The sequence below is a fragment of the Carassius carassius genome, chromosome 49 (assembly GCF_963082965.1).
Source record: "Carassius carassius chromosome 49, fCarCar2.1, whole genome shotgun sequence".
Taxonomy (NCBI): domain Eukaryota; kingdom Metazoa; phylum Chordata; class Actinopteri; order Cypriniformes; family Cyprinidae; genus Carassius; species Carassius carassius.
The window spans coordinates 8,927,360-8,946,041 of record NC_081803.1 but is presented as its reverse complement, the minus strand read 5'-3'; the positions used below and the strand labels follow the sequence as shown (position 1 = coordinate 8,946,041).

The 18,682-nt window shown below is 35.3% G+C and overlaps 1 protein-coding gene and 1 pseudogene across 2 annotated transcripts; both read right to left on the bottom strand.

The window, feature by feature from the left end:
- Positions 1 to 18: 18 nt before the first annotated feature.
- Positions 19 to 7,344, bottom strand: LOC132132068 (arrestin red cell-like). Of its 2 annotated transcripts, XM_059544292.1 has the most exons (16): positions 7,196 to 7,344; positions 6,632 to 6,662; positions 6,503 to 6,563; positions 6,359 to 6,403; positions 5,619 to 5,815; positions 4,495 to 4,554; positions 4,285 to 4,352; positions 4,049 to 4,184; positions 3,476 to 3,560; positions 3,285 to 3,357; positions 2,977 to 3,114; positions 2,612 to 2,695; positions 2,183 to 2,206; positions 1,023 to 1,099; positions 865 to 919; positions 19 to 762 (listed from the first exon to the last, which is right to left on the bottom strand). In XM_059544292.1, exons 1-16 carry the CDS (start codon positions 7,216 to 7,218, stop codon positions 675 to 677), a joined length of 1,245 nt encoding a protein of 414 aa, XP_059400275.1. In that variant the 5' UTR covers positions 7,219 to 7,344; the 3' UTR covers positions 19 to 674. The 2 variants fall into 2 exon arrangements, with proteins under 2 accessions (XP_059400275.1, XP_059400277.1); XM_059544294.1 differs by lacking the exon at positions 2,183 to 2,206.
- A 6,255-nt stretch (positions 7,345 to 13,599) lies between these two features.
- LOC132132729 (AP-4 complex subunit mu-1-like) lies at positions 13,600 to 17,133 on the bottom strand (annotated as a pseudogene).
- Positions 17,134 to 18,682: the final 1,549 nt, after the last annotated feature.

Below are 18,682 nucleotides of genomic sequence, written 5' to 3'. Positions count from 1 at the left end.
ATGTTGTATTTCTATTAGAGGTTTATTTTTAAAAAATTAAATAAAAATTCAGTTTTAAAAGAAAAAATACAATGGCAAACAGTGTATCCTGTATTTATGAAAACTGTAATAACACAACAAATGTCCTTTCTCTTGAAGGATGATTTTAAATATCTATACATTTACTTCTCTCTTTTTGAACCAATGCAGCAGTCAGACAAATTAAAAGCAGCACTTTCATATATTAAGCTCCTGTGCTAAATCACACATGATCCTCACAGCAGCACTGAGAAACATGCACAACCTGTGTCAATGAAACCATCCAGCTGTCCATACTTTATATAGATCACATGAAAATTCATGCCCACCTTCCTAAAGGAATAAATATGGAGCAAACCTCACCATCTTTACAGACTGGTTTGCTGTTCATAACACAAGAGACGGCACAATTTCAAAGAAAGATATAATTTTACATGATTATGCAAAAACATGAAATTCCCTGGAATCCCCACCTTCATTGCTTTTTTCATATGTATATTAATTAGTCTTTTACGTTTCTCCAGGTTCCAGTAAAATATCCCAATACTGCTTCTTTCGTAATGAGATGAGAATTGAGTCACTGTTACACCCTTGACGAGATGAGATGCAGAATTTAATGAGGAGCACTTCTGTTCATGATGAATGAGATGATAAATTCAGCAGTCCTCTTCCTTGTCGATTATTCCTTTTAACCTCAAGCGAGCAAAGTCCTCGAATACAATGTCGTCATCTGGGGTTAAACCGCTGTTAGAAAGAATAACAGAGAAAAAAAACTAAGCTTAAAACAAAAGAGATATATGATCATTATGCTTAATAATATATATATATATATATAAAAACTCTCACTTTGTGTCAAACTCTATCAAGTTGGTGTCAATTGGTGGATCCAACACTGGAGCAGCTGTTGAACACAAAAGTAACAGGTCCTGTTACAGTTCCATGCAGCCTTTTTAGTGCAATTAATAAGGTGTTCTGTGAAATATTAATAAGATCTCAGCACAAACCTGAGGTTGAATGTGAAAGGGTGGAATCTGTGGGTTTTGGATGCATTAAGACAAAAGGCAGTTCTACGGAGACATCCCTGAATGAAAGAGAAAAACAACTCAAAACCAACACAGCCATCATTTGAAATACCGGAGGTGTGCAAGAGTTTATAAGAGGATGAATCTCCCACAAACTGATTAGCCCTTATTTCAAACTTAAAACAATATGGCTTTTCTTTTGAACTTTCTATTTATCACAGAATAAGCAAATCAGCATATAAAAATGATTTCTGAAGGATCATGTGACACTGAAGTAATGGCTGCTGAATATTCAGCCAAATATATAAAAATAGAAAACAGTTATTTTAAATAGTATTTCAGTAATATTTCACTATATATATATATATATATATATATATATATATATTCATTCCTCTTGACATATATAAATGCAGCCTTGGTAAGCATAAGAGCCTTCATTTAAGACATCCAAAAACATTACTACCCCCCCCCCCCCTTATTGTACTTTACAATAAGGTTCATTAGTTAACATGAATTTAGGATGAACAATCCTTCTACAGCATTTATTAATCTTAGTTAATGTTCATTTCAACATTTTTTAATGCATTATTAAAATCAAAAGTTGTACTTGTTAACATTAGTTAATGCACTGTGAATTAACACAAACATTTTTAAAATATTACTGAAAATAAAATCTCATTTTTAAAATAATACTAATTAAAAAAAAATGTCTTCTGTCATATATATAAAATGCCATATATATATAATTTGCAAAGCTTAACAATTCAGCTGGTTTCATCATGTGAAAGTTTTTATTATATATATTTTTTTTTCCAAAAAAAAATTTGTATCATTCTAGTAGTATTTGTTTGACATTAATCATTTTAATATATATTTTCCCAGTGGGCCAAAACATTCTCTACATTATAAAATGTCTTTCTTTGTATTTAGAGATACAAATATGAACTAGACATTTCTTAGTGAGATTCATCCATACATGCGGCTTCATGTGTGTTAAGGTTAGTGCTCTAACTCTATGAATATCAAACAGTAGACATCATGGTAAAGCTGAGCAGAGCTTTCAACAGCATGCAGATCTCCTTTTCATGGCAGACCTAGAGACACTACAGCAAAACAACATACACAATGGATGTATTTACCTCTCCAGCAAGCTGCTTAAAAGCCTGACGCAACAGACAGATGGAGGGGAAGGAAACAGATAGAAAGAGAGGCATAAAACAATGGGAGAATGACAAAATCATCTGATAACCAGAACGAAGCAGCACAATCCAGGGAGGGAGTATAAAACACTCAGGCTCACAGCATCCTGCAAAAGTTTTAACAGCTAAAGCACAGCACGCTAACTAAAGCACCAGCACTGAAAATATCAAACCGAAAAAAAAAGAGATCAAATAAGGCCAACCTCACAAACGGACTACTTCACTATTGTTAATATCCACAGAGAATTGAATCATACCATCAATCTTGTGCACATACACTCACACACACACACAATATGGAACAATCAAAACTGTTCCCCAGTGTGTGACTGTAGAGAGGAAGCAGGTGGGACAGAACACATGACTTACCCTCCACGGGAGACCACCAGTTTGACTTTAACCCGATATGACACCAGGACACCCAGAACTTCCTTATTAGTCACATCCTTCACGCTGCAGGCAAACACACAAACAGAATCAATCAACTGGCTCTTTATCTTCAAAAAATTAAAGTCAACACAAAACTGCAGCAACTGCTTTTGGCACCAATGGTAAACCATTGACTGATGAATCCTTTTTGATTGTACACTACCATTCAAAAGTTTGGATTTAGTAAGGTTTTTAGTATTTGTATTTCTACAATATTACTATTTTATAAGAAAATAAATAGATGTTTTTTCATGTTAACCACTGAGCATATGGGTAAAATGTGCAAAAAGTACGGCATTACTCACATAGTACTGGACGCCAGGTTGGTGTCCTCATGTTTGAGTTTTCCATCCAGCGCCAGTCCTCTCTTCTCTCGATTGTTGTTGAGAGTGGGTGTGAGTGTGTACACTTTACAAAAAGTAGAGCTGGATGCCACCTGATCGCTGCAGGACACAGAGACGGAACAGACACACATCGTTAACGAAAGACGACATGTTGTTCGTGTCATTTTTTGGGCAGGTTTGTTTTCTCAATGACATCTCAATGATAAATCTTGAATAAAAGACAACTAGAAGTTCAGAGACAGAAGGATTTCTATAAATAAAACACTTACTCTGCCTCTATCTGAGCCACTGGACATTTGTACTGTGCTGTACTGAAGAGACAGATATCAGCATACTGTCGTACTGCAGAGACACAGATGGAAACAGTGCAGAGGTTATACCAGATCATAGAGGATGAGAGCGATAGGAAAATAATGTCAATCTACAAACAGCAATAAAAGAACTGTTGGCTGTGACTCACCTGATATTTTAACCCTTTTCACAGTCTTGGTTGAGTTATTGGTGACATGGACATTAACACAGATGGGCTCCCCATGGTAGTAGAGCTGGGTGAGAAAATCAAGGTTAATTATAGGTTAATTATTTATTACTAGCACTGATCTGGGTTAACTATCGTTATGCATTCAAATCTGTATATATTTGAATGTGAAAAATATTTGTATATATATTTATTAATATATATATATACAGAGAGAGGTTTTTAGAAATGTTATATACGTGCAGTTTTTAGATGTTATACATCTCTTCATTGAAATTCTTTAATGCAGAAAACTTTTATTTTGTGAAAACTTTGATTGCTTAACTAGATTTTTGCAAATATGCCTGTATGTGTTAATTTCTACAATATGTTGTTTTCATGGTAAATAAGTAAATAAATAAATAATGTGTATTTTTAGAGTCTTGAAGCACTTGCAAAGTTTCATTCCCTTACTAAATACAATGCGGTTTTTAGAAATGTTTATATCTCTCTGTATTGATCTCTTCCAGGTCAATACACACCCGAATGCATTATGAGGGTTAAACAGTATGATACCTCTTTATCTAGTGAAGCCTCTAGGTGTAATGACCGATCTGACATGAGGAAACTCCTCGTCATCTCCACCATCGGCTGTGGGCCGGGTTTCTCAGGAGCATACTGGACTTTACGTATCACTAGTCGCACTGAATTCCTGTGGAGGAAGAAAAAGGCTTCAAATAAGATCTAAACTCTCTTTTCTCTTTTACACTGAAAACAAATGATTACGGACAGGAAATTGTAAATAATCTAACCTTTTGTAGTTCTTCTCTTCCACCATTTTGGCACAGAAAGCCCTGATCTCAAAATCCACACCACAGGCCTGGAGTGAGAACGACGGAGATGAACAACGGACAAATTAACCCGAGCTTCACAAACAGGGTGTGTGCAAAATAGGGTGACAAATCTAAAGGTGTTAGATGGAGTTTGTTGTGTTAAAATGAGCCACATATGAGTGATAATACCTTTCCTGTGTCCTCAGGCCCGGGCTGCAGAGTAACAGAGCATGGCAAGTTTTGTGGTATCTGAAAAACAGAAGAATATTTCAACGTAAGTATCTGATCAAGTTCTTCCCATTTAAAAGAAAAAGGTACATTAAAAAGTTAACGTCTGATTCCAAACTGATCATTTTTTCATGTTATGCGCTGTTTTCGTTCAAATCAAAGCGTAAATACACATAGAAAACGTATCCTTGTGGCGTGGCTGACACAGAAGAGCAAACACTGCCTGCGTTCAGCTCATATTCTCCTAAATGGCGCTACGGTGATGTGGAGTGACACAGAGGAGACAAATTGTCGAATAAAGTCGTTATTTTGGCTTTCTTCGCATACAAAAAGTATTCATGTCGCTTCATAACGTTATGGTTGAACCACTGATGGCAGATGGTCTATGGGACAGTCATAAGCCTCCCAGTTTTCATCCAAAATATCTTAAATTATGTTCCAAAAACAAACTAAGTTTTTACGGGTTTGGAATGATATGGGGGTAAGTGATTAATGACAAAATTTTCATTTTGGGGTGGAGTATCCCTTTAATAAATAACAAAAATAATAATTAAATTACATAAAAATAAATAAAATAAGAATTAAAAACAAATACTAGATAATAATTTAAATGCAATTTAAATGCAATTTAAGCATTATAACACAATCATTTGTGACCCTGGACCACAAAAGTCTTAAGTCGATGGGGTATATTTATAGCAACAGCCAAAAAAAAAAAACATTGTATGGGTCAAAATTATAGATTTTTCTTTTATGCCAAAAATCATTATGATATTAAGTAAACATCATGTTCCATTAAGACATTTGGTAAATTTCCTACTGTAAATATATAAAAACTAAATTTTTAATTAGTAATATCCATTGCTTAGAACTTCATTTGGACAACTTTAAAGGGTGATTTTCTCAATATTTAGATTTTTTTGCACCCTCAGATTCCAGTTTTCAAATAGTTGTATCTCAACCAAATATTGTCTTATTCGAACAAACCATACATCAATGGAAAGTTTACTTATTCAGCTTTGAGATGGTGTATAAGGCTCCATTTCAAGAAGAAGAAGAAAAAAAACTCACAGGGAGAAACTCACAGTGAAATGAAAAGGATAAGCATTCTGGCCCATTTTCTTCAAGAGCCTCTCCTGCAGATGACTGTGGGGCTTGGCTTCCTCTGGAATGGGAGGATAGGCCTGAAAAGTGTAGATGTAAAGATCTTTTCGGAAAGAAAGCCCTAGAACGTCAAGGTCCTCACGGCCATACCGGAACGCACAGGTTAAGGTCACAAACACTGGAGGATAAACAAAGAAAGTTTATACCAGAAGTGAGACATCATTTGCACATGATATTAAATAGGTTGTCATAAAACATGGAAAAACTTTCTATTTGAGAAAAGCTTTTCAAATTCATCAACTGAAAAACCATACAGTAGTGATGCTCGATATATTGGTATCATATACTTTAATTGGCCATGCTCATTTCCTTGTATTTAAATTTAGATTACCTTTGCAATCATCTAATGCTCACTTGAATCTTTAAAAAGTAATAATTTAATAACACCGTTGTAATTTTTAGACAAAAAATATCCAAATGAATATCTATTACTTTATAATGTTGAAATGCATAAATTCTTGCATTTAATTTACTGAATTCCATTTTTTTTGTTTTTGTTTTTTATTTTATTATTTTTTAGACAAACCAATATGCAATTATAGTATCTGCAGTTTACTGGTTACCAGCCATTATATGAATTTTATTATTGACTTATCTGTATTATCCAGAATTGTAATTTCAATGCATTTATAGCAAATAACAAAGATGCTTTCAAGCTCACCTTTTTTATCTTTGAGATATTCTGGGTCGAACAGAACCACACCATCTGTAGCAGAAGTAAAATATGATTTGTCAGTGAATATAACTAGTAGACTTTCACTTCTCCATTAAAATTCAATTGAACTGTTTATCTGAAACCACTGACCAACAGGGTCCACGTGATCTAGATGGTCCACAAAATCTCTTTTCCCCAAATATACTGTAAGCTGTGGAAACAGACAGGGTTGTAACTACAACTTGTGGAAACCAAAACTGTGATATATAAAAATCTTACCTTGCAATTCGGACTGGACTTCTTGAATACCCTTTAGAATAAGAGAAATGAGCGCGTGATTAATCACAGGCATTATCAAAGCTGATCGATTGTATGTAGGTGAGAACATTTTAAAGTGAAGCTGATGCCAAGATTAAACAAATGGTGGAGAGCAGCAAACTGAATACTGGGAGAACTAGTTTGCTTGCAAAGCCTATTATTATTACATTCATGCTGACAACATTAATAATACTAAGTTTCATTAAATAAGCAACAAGAGCAATATGATGATGTGGGCAGCTGTTGTTAGCTGCCAAGCTATGCGACATGAATGCTAAAGGATGAACGGACTTCTAAAGAAGCCTTTGGAAACGTCTAATACACATTTCTAACAAAATGATACAGACAAAACATTTTTCATATAACAAACGTGCTGCTTCTCCAACACGCTCAGTCAGGTTATCCATCCACGTCCATTACAATCCAGCTAGTATTAGCTTTGCGACTGTTCGCTTTATAATTTCAACAATAATGATACCAAACAAAATTAATTAGAAGTGTTAAGCTTTAAAAACAAATACTCACCGGGTGCCTGCCTTGTCTCCCATAATGAGGGAGAATTTGGCCGTGGGAATTTGTGGGAGAAAACGGAGTGTAAACAGCAGCAGCTCCTGTTGGTGTTCAATCGTTCCCTGGTGGCTGGCGGTGGGCGGAGCTACGGTTGGGTCACGCGGCAGCACTGCTACAACAAACCAAAGAAATGCATTATTTTATTTTTTTACTTTTAATATAGATTTAATAACACTGAATAATCGCATCTATTTATTTTGTATTTATTATATGAAGTGTTTTATCCGTGTATTAATTATATTATACTAATAATTATATTTACTATGCACTAATTAGTATAATACAATATAATTATAATATCTACTATATATTATACAAGTCACACAATAACACAGTAAAAAAATAACCGTAACAAAAAAGACAAAGGGGAAAAATAAAAGGAAATAAGAGGGCAGTACACAAATTTATATATAAAAAAATTACACATTAAATACAGTAAAGAGTTTGTAGGCTGTGTAAACTGTACATGTTTAGAGGGGTTTTTTTTGTTAATTGAGAGTGAAATTGTAGGTAAATAATGTTTTATCTCTTGAAATAACACTACAAATACTACAAATATAGGTTTACAGTTCGAAAACTTACATTTATGGATATAAAATCTACTTAGAAAGATAATTATGTTTATAATAAAGCAGGCATTTGAATCCGATGAATCCCCATACCCCCATCTAAAAATTACTATGGAAGTCAATGGCAACCACCAACTATTTGATTACCAGCAATCTTCAAAATATTTTATTTTATGTTCAACATGAGAAAGCAACTCATGTCAGGAACGACATGAGGGTGAGTAAATGATGACATAATTTTTCATTTTTGGGTGAACTAACCCTTTAAGTATTAAAAGCATTTTTCAGGTATCTGTAGTTTACTGGAGTAGTTTTATTTTAAGTAACTTTTACTTTTACTTCACTACATTCCAAAGCATAAGGTCGTACTTTTTACTTCGCTCCGTTTCATCGTTACTCTATGGAAGTAAAATAATGACTTATGTCTTTGAAACAAAAAAGCATGCCGAATAGCACTATCTGAAAAAATAATACATTGAATTAACAGTTCTTGCATTTTAATGCCTTGTATTTCCAGGGTTTTGCATCTTTAGGTCCTGAAATGTAATATAGTTGTTCGTTTAAGCTGTGAATATTTCAATTAAAAATATTTCACACACTTTTTCATAATAAAAAAATCAATAATTCATATTCACGTTCCAGAATTCACTTCCAAAATATTAAATTGGTTAAAAAATACGATGTATAATATTCAACAGGCAAATTTCGGTCCATTTTATTTCACTTCCACAAATTCAGTGGTTAAAATTCGGCAGATAATTCGCCCTTTCACATCCGGGAGCTGCAGGAATAGCAGTAGAGCACAGAGGCATGATCTCTATCTACTGTCAGTTGCTCACCAACAGGTGGTGCAAGCGGCTGTTAAATAAGGCCAAAGCAACAGGTGGATTAAGTAATACAGTTACAAAAACTGATCTGCAGAAATTAAGCAAGCGCTAAGTAGAAGTTTTGATTATCGGGGCATGTGGAAAAGCTGATTGTGCGTATGTTTATTTCAACCTCTTTTCTGTTACCAAGTAAGCAGCATTCAAATGAGATTATTATGGTGTTTTACCCAACGCTGAATTACAGAACTAACATTACATCTAAGGAAGACATATATTGCTTTCGGTTGTTTAGTTTGCCTAACTTTGTGTCATGGCTTGTGAGTCGCTGTGCTGTAATACTGGGGATCCCCTCACGTCACACTCCAGGATTCCCCAATGACGAGTAATGCTTCTCAGTCAAATAATACTGTGATATAAGACCTCAGATCTCAGAAGACATTTTATTGATGATTATGCAAACTATATAGACAGTTAAGCAGATGTAAAATATGAACGAACGCTCAAGGTTTCACGCGGTTTCCCTCAGAAATCTGTTAAAGAAAAGAAAACACGTGGCTCAGCGCACTAACAGTGACAGCGATTTAAAGACAAACTCACATCTTACTGATGATGCAAACTATATACAGACAGATGTGGATATGAACGCAAGTTACGGAACAAGAAAAAGTGCATGTTATATATATAAAATAATTTAATTTATTTAAAAAATAATTAATGAATGAATAAGGGGCCATTCACATATCGCGCCTAATAACGCGTGGAAAAGGCTATGTGCGCCGCTTTCTCCTTTTTTCCAAAGTGCTCGGGCAGAAGCGCTCCTGAGGCTAAGAAACAATGACGCGCTCTCTCCATGAAGACGCGGAAATTTCAGCAAAGGATAAATGGATTTGCAGCACAAAAAAAATCGCTTTCAGTAGCTCTGCTACTAAATTTATTTCAAAATGGCAATCCATTCAAAGGAGATTATAATGGTGTTTTACCCAACGCTGAATTACAGAACTAACATTACATCTAAGGAAGACACATATTGCTTTCGGTTGTTTAGTTTGCCTAACTTTGTGTCATGGCTTGTGCGTCGCTGTGCTGTAATACTGGGGATCCCCTCACGTCACACTCCAGGATTCCCCAATGACGAGTAACGCTTCTCAGTCAATTAATACTGTGATATAAGACCTCAGATCTCAGAATAGATTTTATTGAGGATTATGCAAACTATATACAGGCAAGCAAATGGGATCAAAAAGAATCCAATGCGCTGCATTTTCTTTATAATTGATTTCCATTACCACTGGTCTATAAAGTCGACAGTCACACAAAGATATCAATACCATGATTAGTTTTAACAATATGCAACCAATTTATATTAACATAAAAAAATGAGTTAAAAACAATCTAGGTATATTCTGAAAATGTAAACTGAAGAAATTATTGACGTGCTACCGCACCCAAGGGACCGTCTGACAATTCCACTGACTGGGTTAAAAGGTCCAATGTGTTTTAATTAAAATTCTAAATAACACAGTCAAATTCTTAATCTTGTATTTCTCATAGTGATTTTCTACAGGTGAGATTTTGCCAATACCTCCCTTCATATATTTACAGTATACAATCATTTACATATTAAAGATCCCTGGAAAGGGTTTTCATGTTCCAACAGTTGTAGTACATTGCTAGATACAAGACTGACTTACTAGGGATGGGTGTTTTCCACAAATATCACATTCGACTATTTGAGCTCACAAAAAAAGAATACTCGAATATTCGTTTATTTAAATTAAGTTTAATGAGTCAGACATTTTTCAGCAACATTTGTTTTCGTCATTTTGAACAAGCTTACACACAATAAGCTTGAACATTACACATCGTGTTTTGTAGCTGAAAACCTTTAACAATGCGTGCAAACAAATAAAAGTACAGATTAAAAGCAAAAAAATAATAATAAGTGAACAAAGAAAAAACGTAAAGCAGCCTGCAGCAATTAGGCTATTGTACACTTAACTTTTAAACTGTCAGCAAATCTTTTTTTCTTTTTTTCTATTCTTTCAAATGTTCTTGTTAAGAAATACGGGCATGTAAACATGATTGGGGGAAAGTCGGCTCCTTAGTCTGTTAACAATAAGGCCAGCCGCGGAGAAAACGCGCTCTGACGGCACAGACGTTGTCGGGACTCACAAATAACGGTGTGCTAAGCGTATAAGTTTTGTGAAGCGCTTCGTGTTTTCGTTTCACCACTGAATGGGATCCTCATCTGGTGGAATACATGGAATACATGGCTCCAGCAAGAACTGTTCCCACTCGTCTCGGCTGGACTCTCTGTAATCATCGCTGAAGAACTGGCTCAGCCTTTTCCAGCCTTTTCCTACGAGTTGTTATTGCATCCTCTTCATCGTTGGTGATGGCGGCTGCATCCGCACCACTGGCATCAAGGAAAATGTTCTGATAATGTTCAAATAAAGTTTTTTTTCTTAATTCTCTCATGTTTTCATCGAGAAACCTGAGATGTTTGTGCCGAGGGTCTAGGGCAGACGCGAGAAGAGGAGTTTTCACTGTATTCTCCAAGTTAGCGGTGTTTATTCGTTGCATGAGAGATGCTGCAACAATGTTCTTGAATTCGGTCACTTTCTGTGATTCTCCACGGCATATTTGAAGTACTGTAGAAGACCGCAGTTCTTAGGGGGCGTTCACTTATCGCGTCTTTTGCATGCTCAAGTTCGTTATTTCCAATGTAGGCGCGCGGTATGCGCGCTCATAATGGAAGCGACGCGGTCGCGATGCGCACGCGGTGCGACGCGCCCGTTTTTTCCAGGCGCGTCCGAACAGCATCGAGTTAAATACATCTCAACTTTCAGAATGCCGCAAGCGCACCGCAGGTCATGTGACAAGAACTAAACATTTAGCTTCATCCTTTCCCGTAACAACGTTGAAAGCTCAGCCAAGATGAAGGAACTGCTGAACATAGCTGCTTACTTGGTAACAGCAAAGAGGTTGAAATAAACATACGCACAATCAGCTTTTCCACATGCCCCGATAATCAAAACTTCTACTTAGCGCTTGCTTAATTTCTGCAGATCAGTTTTTGTAACTGTATTACTTAATCCACCTGTTGCTTTGGCCTTATTTAACAGCCGCTTGCACCACCTGTTGGTGAGCAACTGACAGCAGTTGGAGATTATGCCTCTGTGCTCTACTGCTATTCCTGCAGCTCCCGGATGTGAAAGGGCGAATTATCTGCCGAATTTTAACCACTGAATTTGTGGAAGCGAATTTGGAAAGTGAAATAAAACGGACCGAAATTTGCCTGTTGAATATTATACATCGTATTTTTAACCGATTTAATATTTTGGAAGTGAATTCTGGAACGTGAATATGAATTATTGATTTTTTAATTATGAAAAGGTGTGTGAAATATTTTTAATTGAAATATTCACAGCTTAAATGAACAACTATATAAAATTTCAGGACTTAACAATGCAAGCCCTGGAAATTCAAGGCATTAAAATGCAAGAACTGTTAATTCAATGCATTATTTTTCAGTTAGTGCTATTCAGCATGCTTTTTTGTTTCAAAGACATAAGTCATTATTTTGCTTCCATATTACTCCTTATAATATATCACGTGCTCCGACACGCAGAAGCGGTGTCTGAATCAAGAACGAACTTATTTTCCGTTAACCTTTTAAATCGGTTCGCAAATCGCACCAAACGATTCATTCGCGAATTAGAATGATCCGATTGCAGCTGTTCTCGATTCGACAACTCACTGATTCAAATGAACCGTTTAGTGCGAGTCTCCAGTGAACTGAATTCACAAGTAACGTTAAGCTATGGTAAGAACCGGGAGATCTTGTGAGCGCGCGCGCAACTGATGGTGCCTAAACATGTGCCAAAAGTAAGTTACTAATGTTTCTATGTTTTAGGTAACGTAAAAAAAACCGAACCATTAAAATAACACAGATTAAATAAAATAACTCACGCACGATCAAATTACCCGCTGCCGTAACGTAATTTATTTTATTAAAATGCTACGCATTTAGCCCTATGTGACCTTTTACAGTAACGTTATTTGTTTTTATATTGTTTGCATTCACTAGCCGAGTAGACGGATATGAATGTTTATACATAACCATACTGAAAATAAGTAAATATTGCTAGCTGATGCTAACTGTCTAGCTAACAGGCTTTCTGGTGCTAAATTGAGGTAATTTTTTTTAAATAAAATCCAAATATTTGTATTTAGCCACCTAGATAGATTACATCTGGGGGGAAATTAAGGGATGTTCAGAACATGGTAACTGAAGTTACCGTAATTATCAAAGTGGTAAGTGTTGCCCTCTGGGCATATAGTGGTTATTTTAGGAAAATCCCAGGTATTTTTGAGCAGTAAGATTATAAAAAATATGTGCTAATATAAAATTAAGTAGGCTATATAAAATTGCTAAATAAATCTATAATAACTTTTTTTTTTACTTAAGAACATAAAAAATAGAGTACTTTTGTACTTTTACTAGAGTAAAATTGAAAAAGAAGTAAAAAATAGAGTACTTTTGTACTTTTACTAGAGTAAAATTGAAAAAGGAGTAATGTACTTTTATTGAAGTAATATTTTATTAAACGTATCTGTACTTTTACACAAGTACCGGTACTTGATTTGTGTACTTCATCCACTCTTATAACTGCTTGCCTGCTTTTACATGAAATTTAATAGAAGATATGACAAAAAGAAACAAATCATTATAAGTAATTTATGCATATTTGATAATTATACAACACTGGGCTTATTTTATTTTAAATAAAGGAACACTATTTGACAGGCATACAGGACACATACAGCACACAATATTGTTATATATCCAAAAAATCTAGACTCTGTCAAAGAGAAAGGAATGAAAAATGAAAGGAGCAAAACTGCAAAACTTCCCAACAAAATTTTAAAAATAAATAGATACAAAATATTGTGGCTGGAAGAGGCACACAACAGTTTGTTTACTGTTCTTTCCATCTGGTTAGGTCAGATCCGTATGGTGTAGGAGTCAAACTGAGTGACATATCGAACGCAACGTTTTGACAGTCCTGTCTGAGCTGGAGAGAGCCGGAGGAAGCGGATCTGAAGGCCAGTGCAGGTTTGTTTGGGCAGTAAGAATGACATAGTGACAGGGCCGACCTCCAGCAAAGAGGCGGAGCTTAGACCAAGAACATCCACCTGTGGGATCAGATTATACATCATCAGTGACTGATGACAATTTGTGTCAAGCAAATGACCATATAATAACATCACCTTGAACAGTGCTGACAACTGCACTCCTCCTGGGAAAAATAATAATAAAAATAATAAATAGGATCCCAGAGCAGGGCTTTGTTCTCCGGCTGCAGTTCAGCGGTCTGCTCAGGACTACTGAGCTCCTGAGACATACTGTACAGAACAGAGAGGGATGCAGGGGTTATAGATGGTCCGTAAGACTAAATAACTTTAATAATCATGCTGTTGCATAAAGTCTGACCTCACAGAGCCTTTTGGAACAGGAACAGTGATGGAAACATTAAGAACCGTACTGCCGGAAAAAATAAGAACAATAGTTGTGATGTAATGATGCACTCATATTGACACATTTTTTGATTATGTCTTTTTTTGATTATGTACACTGACCTTTTAGGTTAAAGATCACATCTAAGCTTAAGAAAAATCAACAGCCTGCAAAGGAAAAATTATTAAAGTAATAATCCAGGAGAGGATGAGCATTATAGTGATTTTTTTACGATCAAGAGGCATCGTCAGCATATGTCGGCACAATCTAACAAATTTATACATTATACATAAAAAGACAAAATTATGCATAAATACATTTCCAAACCTGTTGACATAATCGTTCTGTACAGAGGGGAATAACTGAAACGGTGGTGCACACAGCAGCTCATCACACAGCTGACACTGCATTACTGTTTGCTGAAAAAAACAACAACAACATCAGCTATCCATGCAGAGAGTATTTGAAATTGCATTTCTGTGAGTATGGCAGCAATTTACCTCTCCTTGGCTTGGACAAACTTTCAATATTCTGAAAGTATCAAATTCGTCCAATTTGACATTCATCTACATGAACAGCTGAACTATAGCCTGTAGAACAGAAGGAAACAGACTTAATCACAGCTGTAATTAAAGATATACAGCCTCTAGAGATATGTGTATTGATCAGTGTTGCATACTCAACCTTTCAGCTGGGACTTTCCAATAATGAGCGCTTCATTCAGTCCGATCTGCATCTCTACAGGATGAGCAAAAAAATATACAACCATAGAATATACACATATACAGTCTGTGTTTACTTGGGATGCTAGATGTAGCCAACTCACCTGAACTGGTCTGGAGAAAACATTTTATTCTGATCTCTCCCTGAATATCTGATTTCATTAAAACTCCCTTAAAAGAAGAATAACATGTAAATGAATAGCAATTAGCAGTTTTATTTCAAAACATGGTTCTTTGAGTTGTACTCACCTTGGAGGCAATAACCACAGACAGTCTTTCTATCACATCCACAAAGATCTCATTCTTTCCTCCCTGCAACCAGAGAGAAAAAGACAATAATTCATACATGACATGTAACACTGAATAATCCTAGTAAACCCACCTGCTCTCCTCGACTGGACATTATAGGACGACTGGCTGCAACACTAGGGGCTACTTTACTCTGCTGTGTCTCAGCCCCAAACTACAAAATATGAAAATTGAAATGTTTAAATTCATCATTAAGATTTAAAATGAGTTATACAGTTAATCTGGTTGATTCTCAATCAGGGGGCCAGGACTCAATAGGGGGTCTCAGCACACTTCCAAGGGGGCTGCAAAATGGCTTAAAATTATTTAATATAAGACAAAACCAGATTTACAATTGTTGTAAGCTACAACAGCAATTTGCTGATTTGATGTGATTTTATAGTTCTCATTTGAATATGTTAACAACTATAATTTTGAATTAAAAACAAGATTTCTCATGGATATACATGACAGATTTAAGTGTGATTCCTAGGCTAGGAAAAGTTGTTAGAATTAATCAAATTATATACATTATATACAAATATAGTAGTATTTGTGTGCAATAATAATGATAAAAAAATCTGAAATCACATCAAATTGATAATCAAAAGTCAAATCATGAAGAACATTGCTATTGGAATTAAGGAATTAAATTATTTTATTCAATATTTTAAAATATCGCCACTACCAGTTTTTAAATAAAAGTAAGTAAATAGAAAGTTTGAAAATTAGCAGCTTTGTCATCATAGCTAAATTATCACAAATATCTCAAGAGACTTATATTTGGTATATATTTAAATATTCAAATATAGAATATATTAAATTCGAATATATTGAAATGGTAAGCCTTGGAGTCAAAAAGTACCGCTGCTTTAATTTAAAGCCTTTAAAGTAAAATCAACTATTATAATGAAGACCACGGCTGTCTATTTGTTAAACAAAAACCAATATACTTAGAAATAAACCATGTGGAGAAAGAATTAAAGATTTATTTTAGTAGGAAGATACTAAACTAAGGACGGATAAACAAACACTAAAATAAACAATTACTTGCCAAACCAACATTACTTAGGTCAAAAAGACTGAAAGGTTTGGATGAAACCGCTTCTGTCTGAATGAAGTTTTTCAGGATGTCAGTTGAGGTTGTCTGTATGTAGCCAAAGTCCTGGTGATCAGACACATAGAGAAAGAATATATAGAGTCTGTGTGTTTTTAAGACTTATTTGTTTGGTGTGACAATAACAATAAAAATAAAAAGAAAGAACATTTACCACCATCTCATCCGGCAGCTCATAAATTAGAGCGAGTGATTTCTCTGACAAACTGCTGCAGTAGTCCTTCATAAGAGCTGCTAATCTATGAGACATACAGCTTCTGCTTATCGTCATGATATCTACACAGGTAACAAACAGCTGTAGGAGTGAGTAATTATAAAATACTACATTACTGATAACATTAAGACTTGTTAACCTGTTGAGGAACTCAATCATGGTGAAAGGGGATGGGTTTGTTTTGGTGGACGCCACCCAGTAAAGTCCACCCTGCCTTATGTGGATGAAACGAAGATCTTTGTGTGACTGTAACAAGATCAACAAATGTTAACATAGTCAAAATAATGCACTGCAAAATTATTAAACAGCTAGTCAGACATCAGAATATCACACAAACACATAAATGTACCATGACAACTGAAGTTTGATCACCACTAAAGCGCTGTGACCATCTCATAGAAGACGATGTAATCTTTACTTTACAGAGTTAAGAACAACTGATAAACACAAAGATCATGTCATATGAGTCTGAACCACACTAAAGGCAGGGCTTCGTTATAATGTGATAGTTAGACATAAACAAACACATAACGTCTCACTAACAGATTTGTAAGCCAGTTCTAAGGAAATTATATACGGCCTTTATATTCAAGATGATCTCCCTTTAATGACAAGATGAAAATTTGACTGATCATTTTCTTAAGCAAACACGATTATCAAATCGGTCTGTTTCCTTATCCGCCATCATTTGTATTATGCAATATGACTAAATAAACTTTTTAGCTGCTCATATATTTCATTATTTCTGTAGTTTCTACTGTTTATTTCTACTGTCATGACTGTAAACAGCTGTGTGGTCTATAACTCCTCCCCGAACTCCCCGCTGCTCTGTATCTTGCTCTCTCATTGGTTATTGGTCATCGCCGATGTATTTTTCAGTCGGAACACTTTTCACACAGCAGGATTTTGAATCGCCGACAGGTCCAGATATTTGCGTGATTGTCACTCGCGTGAACGAGCACCGATTTGCCTGTGATTTCGGGCATTTGTCGGCGATTTCTCAAAACCTGTCGGCGAGCCAAAAACTGGGCTAAAATCGTGCAGTCTGAACTCGACTTAAAGCTACTCTCCAAACATTATGCACACTAATAGCAAATTAATTTGAAGTATGATTTTAAAACTGTAAAGTGGCCTTACCAGAATCCTCTGTGTGACACGTCACATTTCATTATAATAACTATGTTCCTTCCTAGTTTTGTCTTATCAATAAATTTATGTTTTTGTTACTTTAATGTTTATTGCATTATATTAGTGTATACTTGTATAACCATGATGGTGTTTTATTCGTGTGTATGACACACCTTCTATTTATATCAGCATGTGGAAAAAGCTATTTTCTAGTTCCTGGTATGGGTTTTTGTTTACCATCTGTGTTGTTAAGTGGTTGTAGCTTATTATAAATTTAGAAAACAAATTTTAGTGTTTAGTATTAACAATAGGTTTTATTACTGTAAGTGTAACTTTAATTTGTAAAACTTTGTTCATACTGTAGAGGTCTGGCAACCATAGCTGTGTGTGTGTGTGTGTGTGTGTGTGTGAGAGAGAGAGAGAGAGAGATAGTTTTCACAATAGGGTGTAGTTATGACGGGATCATTTTTCATGATTTATTGTGAAGATAAGAGTGTACAGAGGCTGGATGGGACCTGTGCAGTAACTCCTTAATGTTAAGTGCTTCTGTTATTTACCTTCTGTTTTCCTACATATCTCAGATTCCAGCTCTGCTCCATCACACCTGTTTAACCAACTGCTCACTCCACCTAAAAGTATTCTGATCCTTCTGCCTTCATGCCACCACATGTGCAACATAATATGCAAAAAAAAAAAAAAAAAAAAAGTAAAAAAATGAATTGTCTCATATAGCCACTGTCTTTAATTAACTTTTTTTGTTTGCTTTGAATGTTTAAATCAAAACAAAAGTTCAGAAGATTTGGTTTAAGAGGTATGTTTTGTGCTCGAGTCCAAAATTAGAGCTCCAGCTGTTTCTAAAGGAGTAAAGGTTTAATTTTGTGTGGCGCCTCTAAAGACAGGGGTGCTTATGCTATCATCTCCTGAACACACACATCTGAGCAATTTTTCAAACCAGACAGCGGAGATGTTGAAATTATGTAGAGCTGAAGCGATGACTTCTCGACCCTGTACCAAAAACATGCCTGAGGGATCAGATTTACAACATGTCACATACAT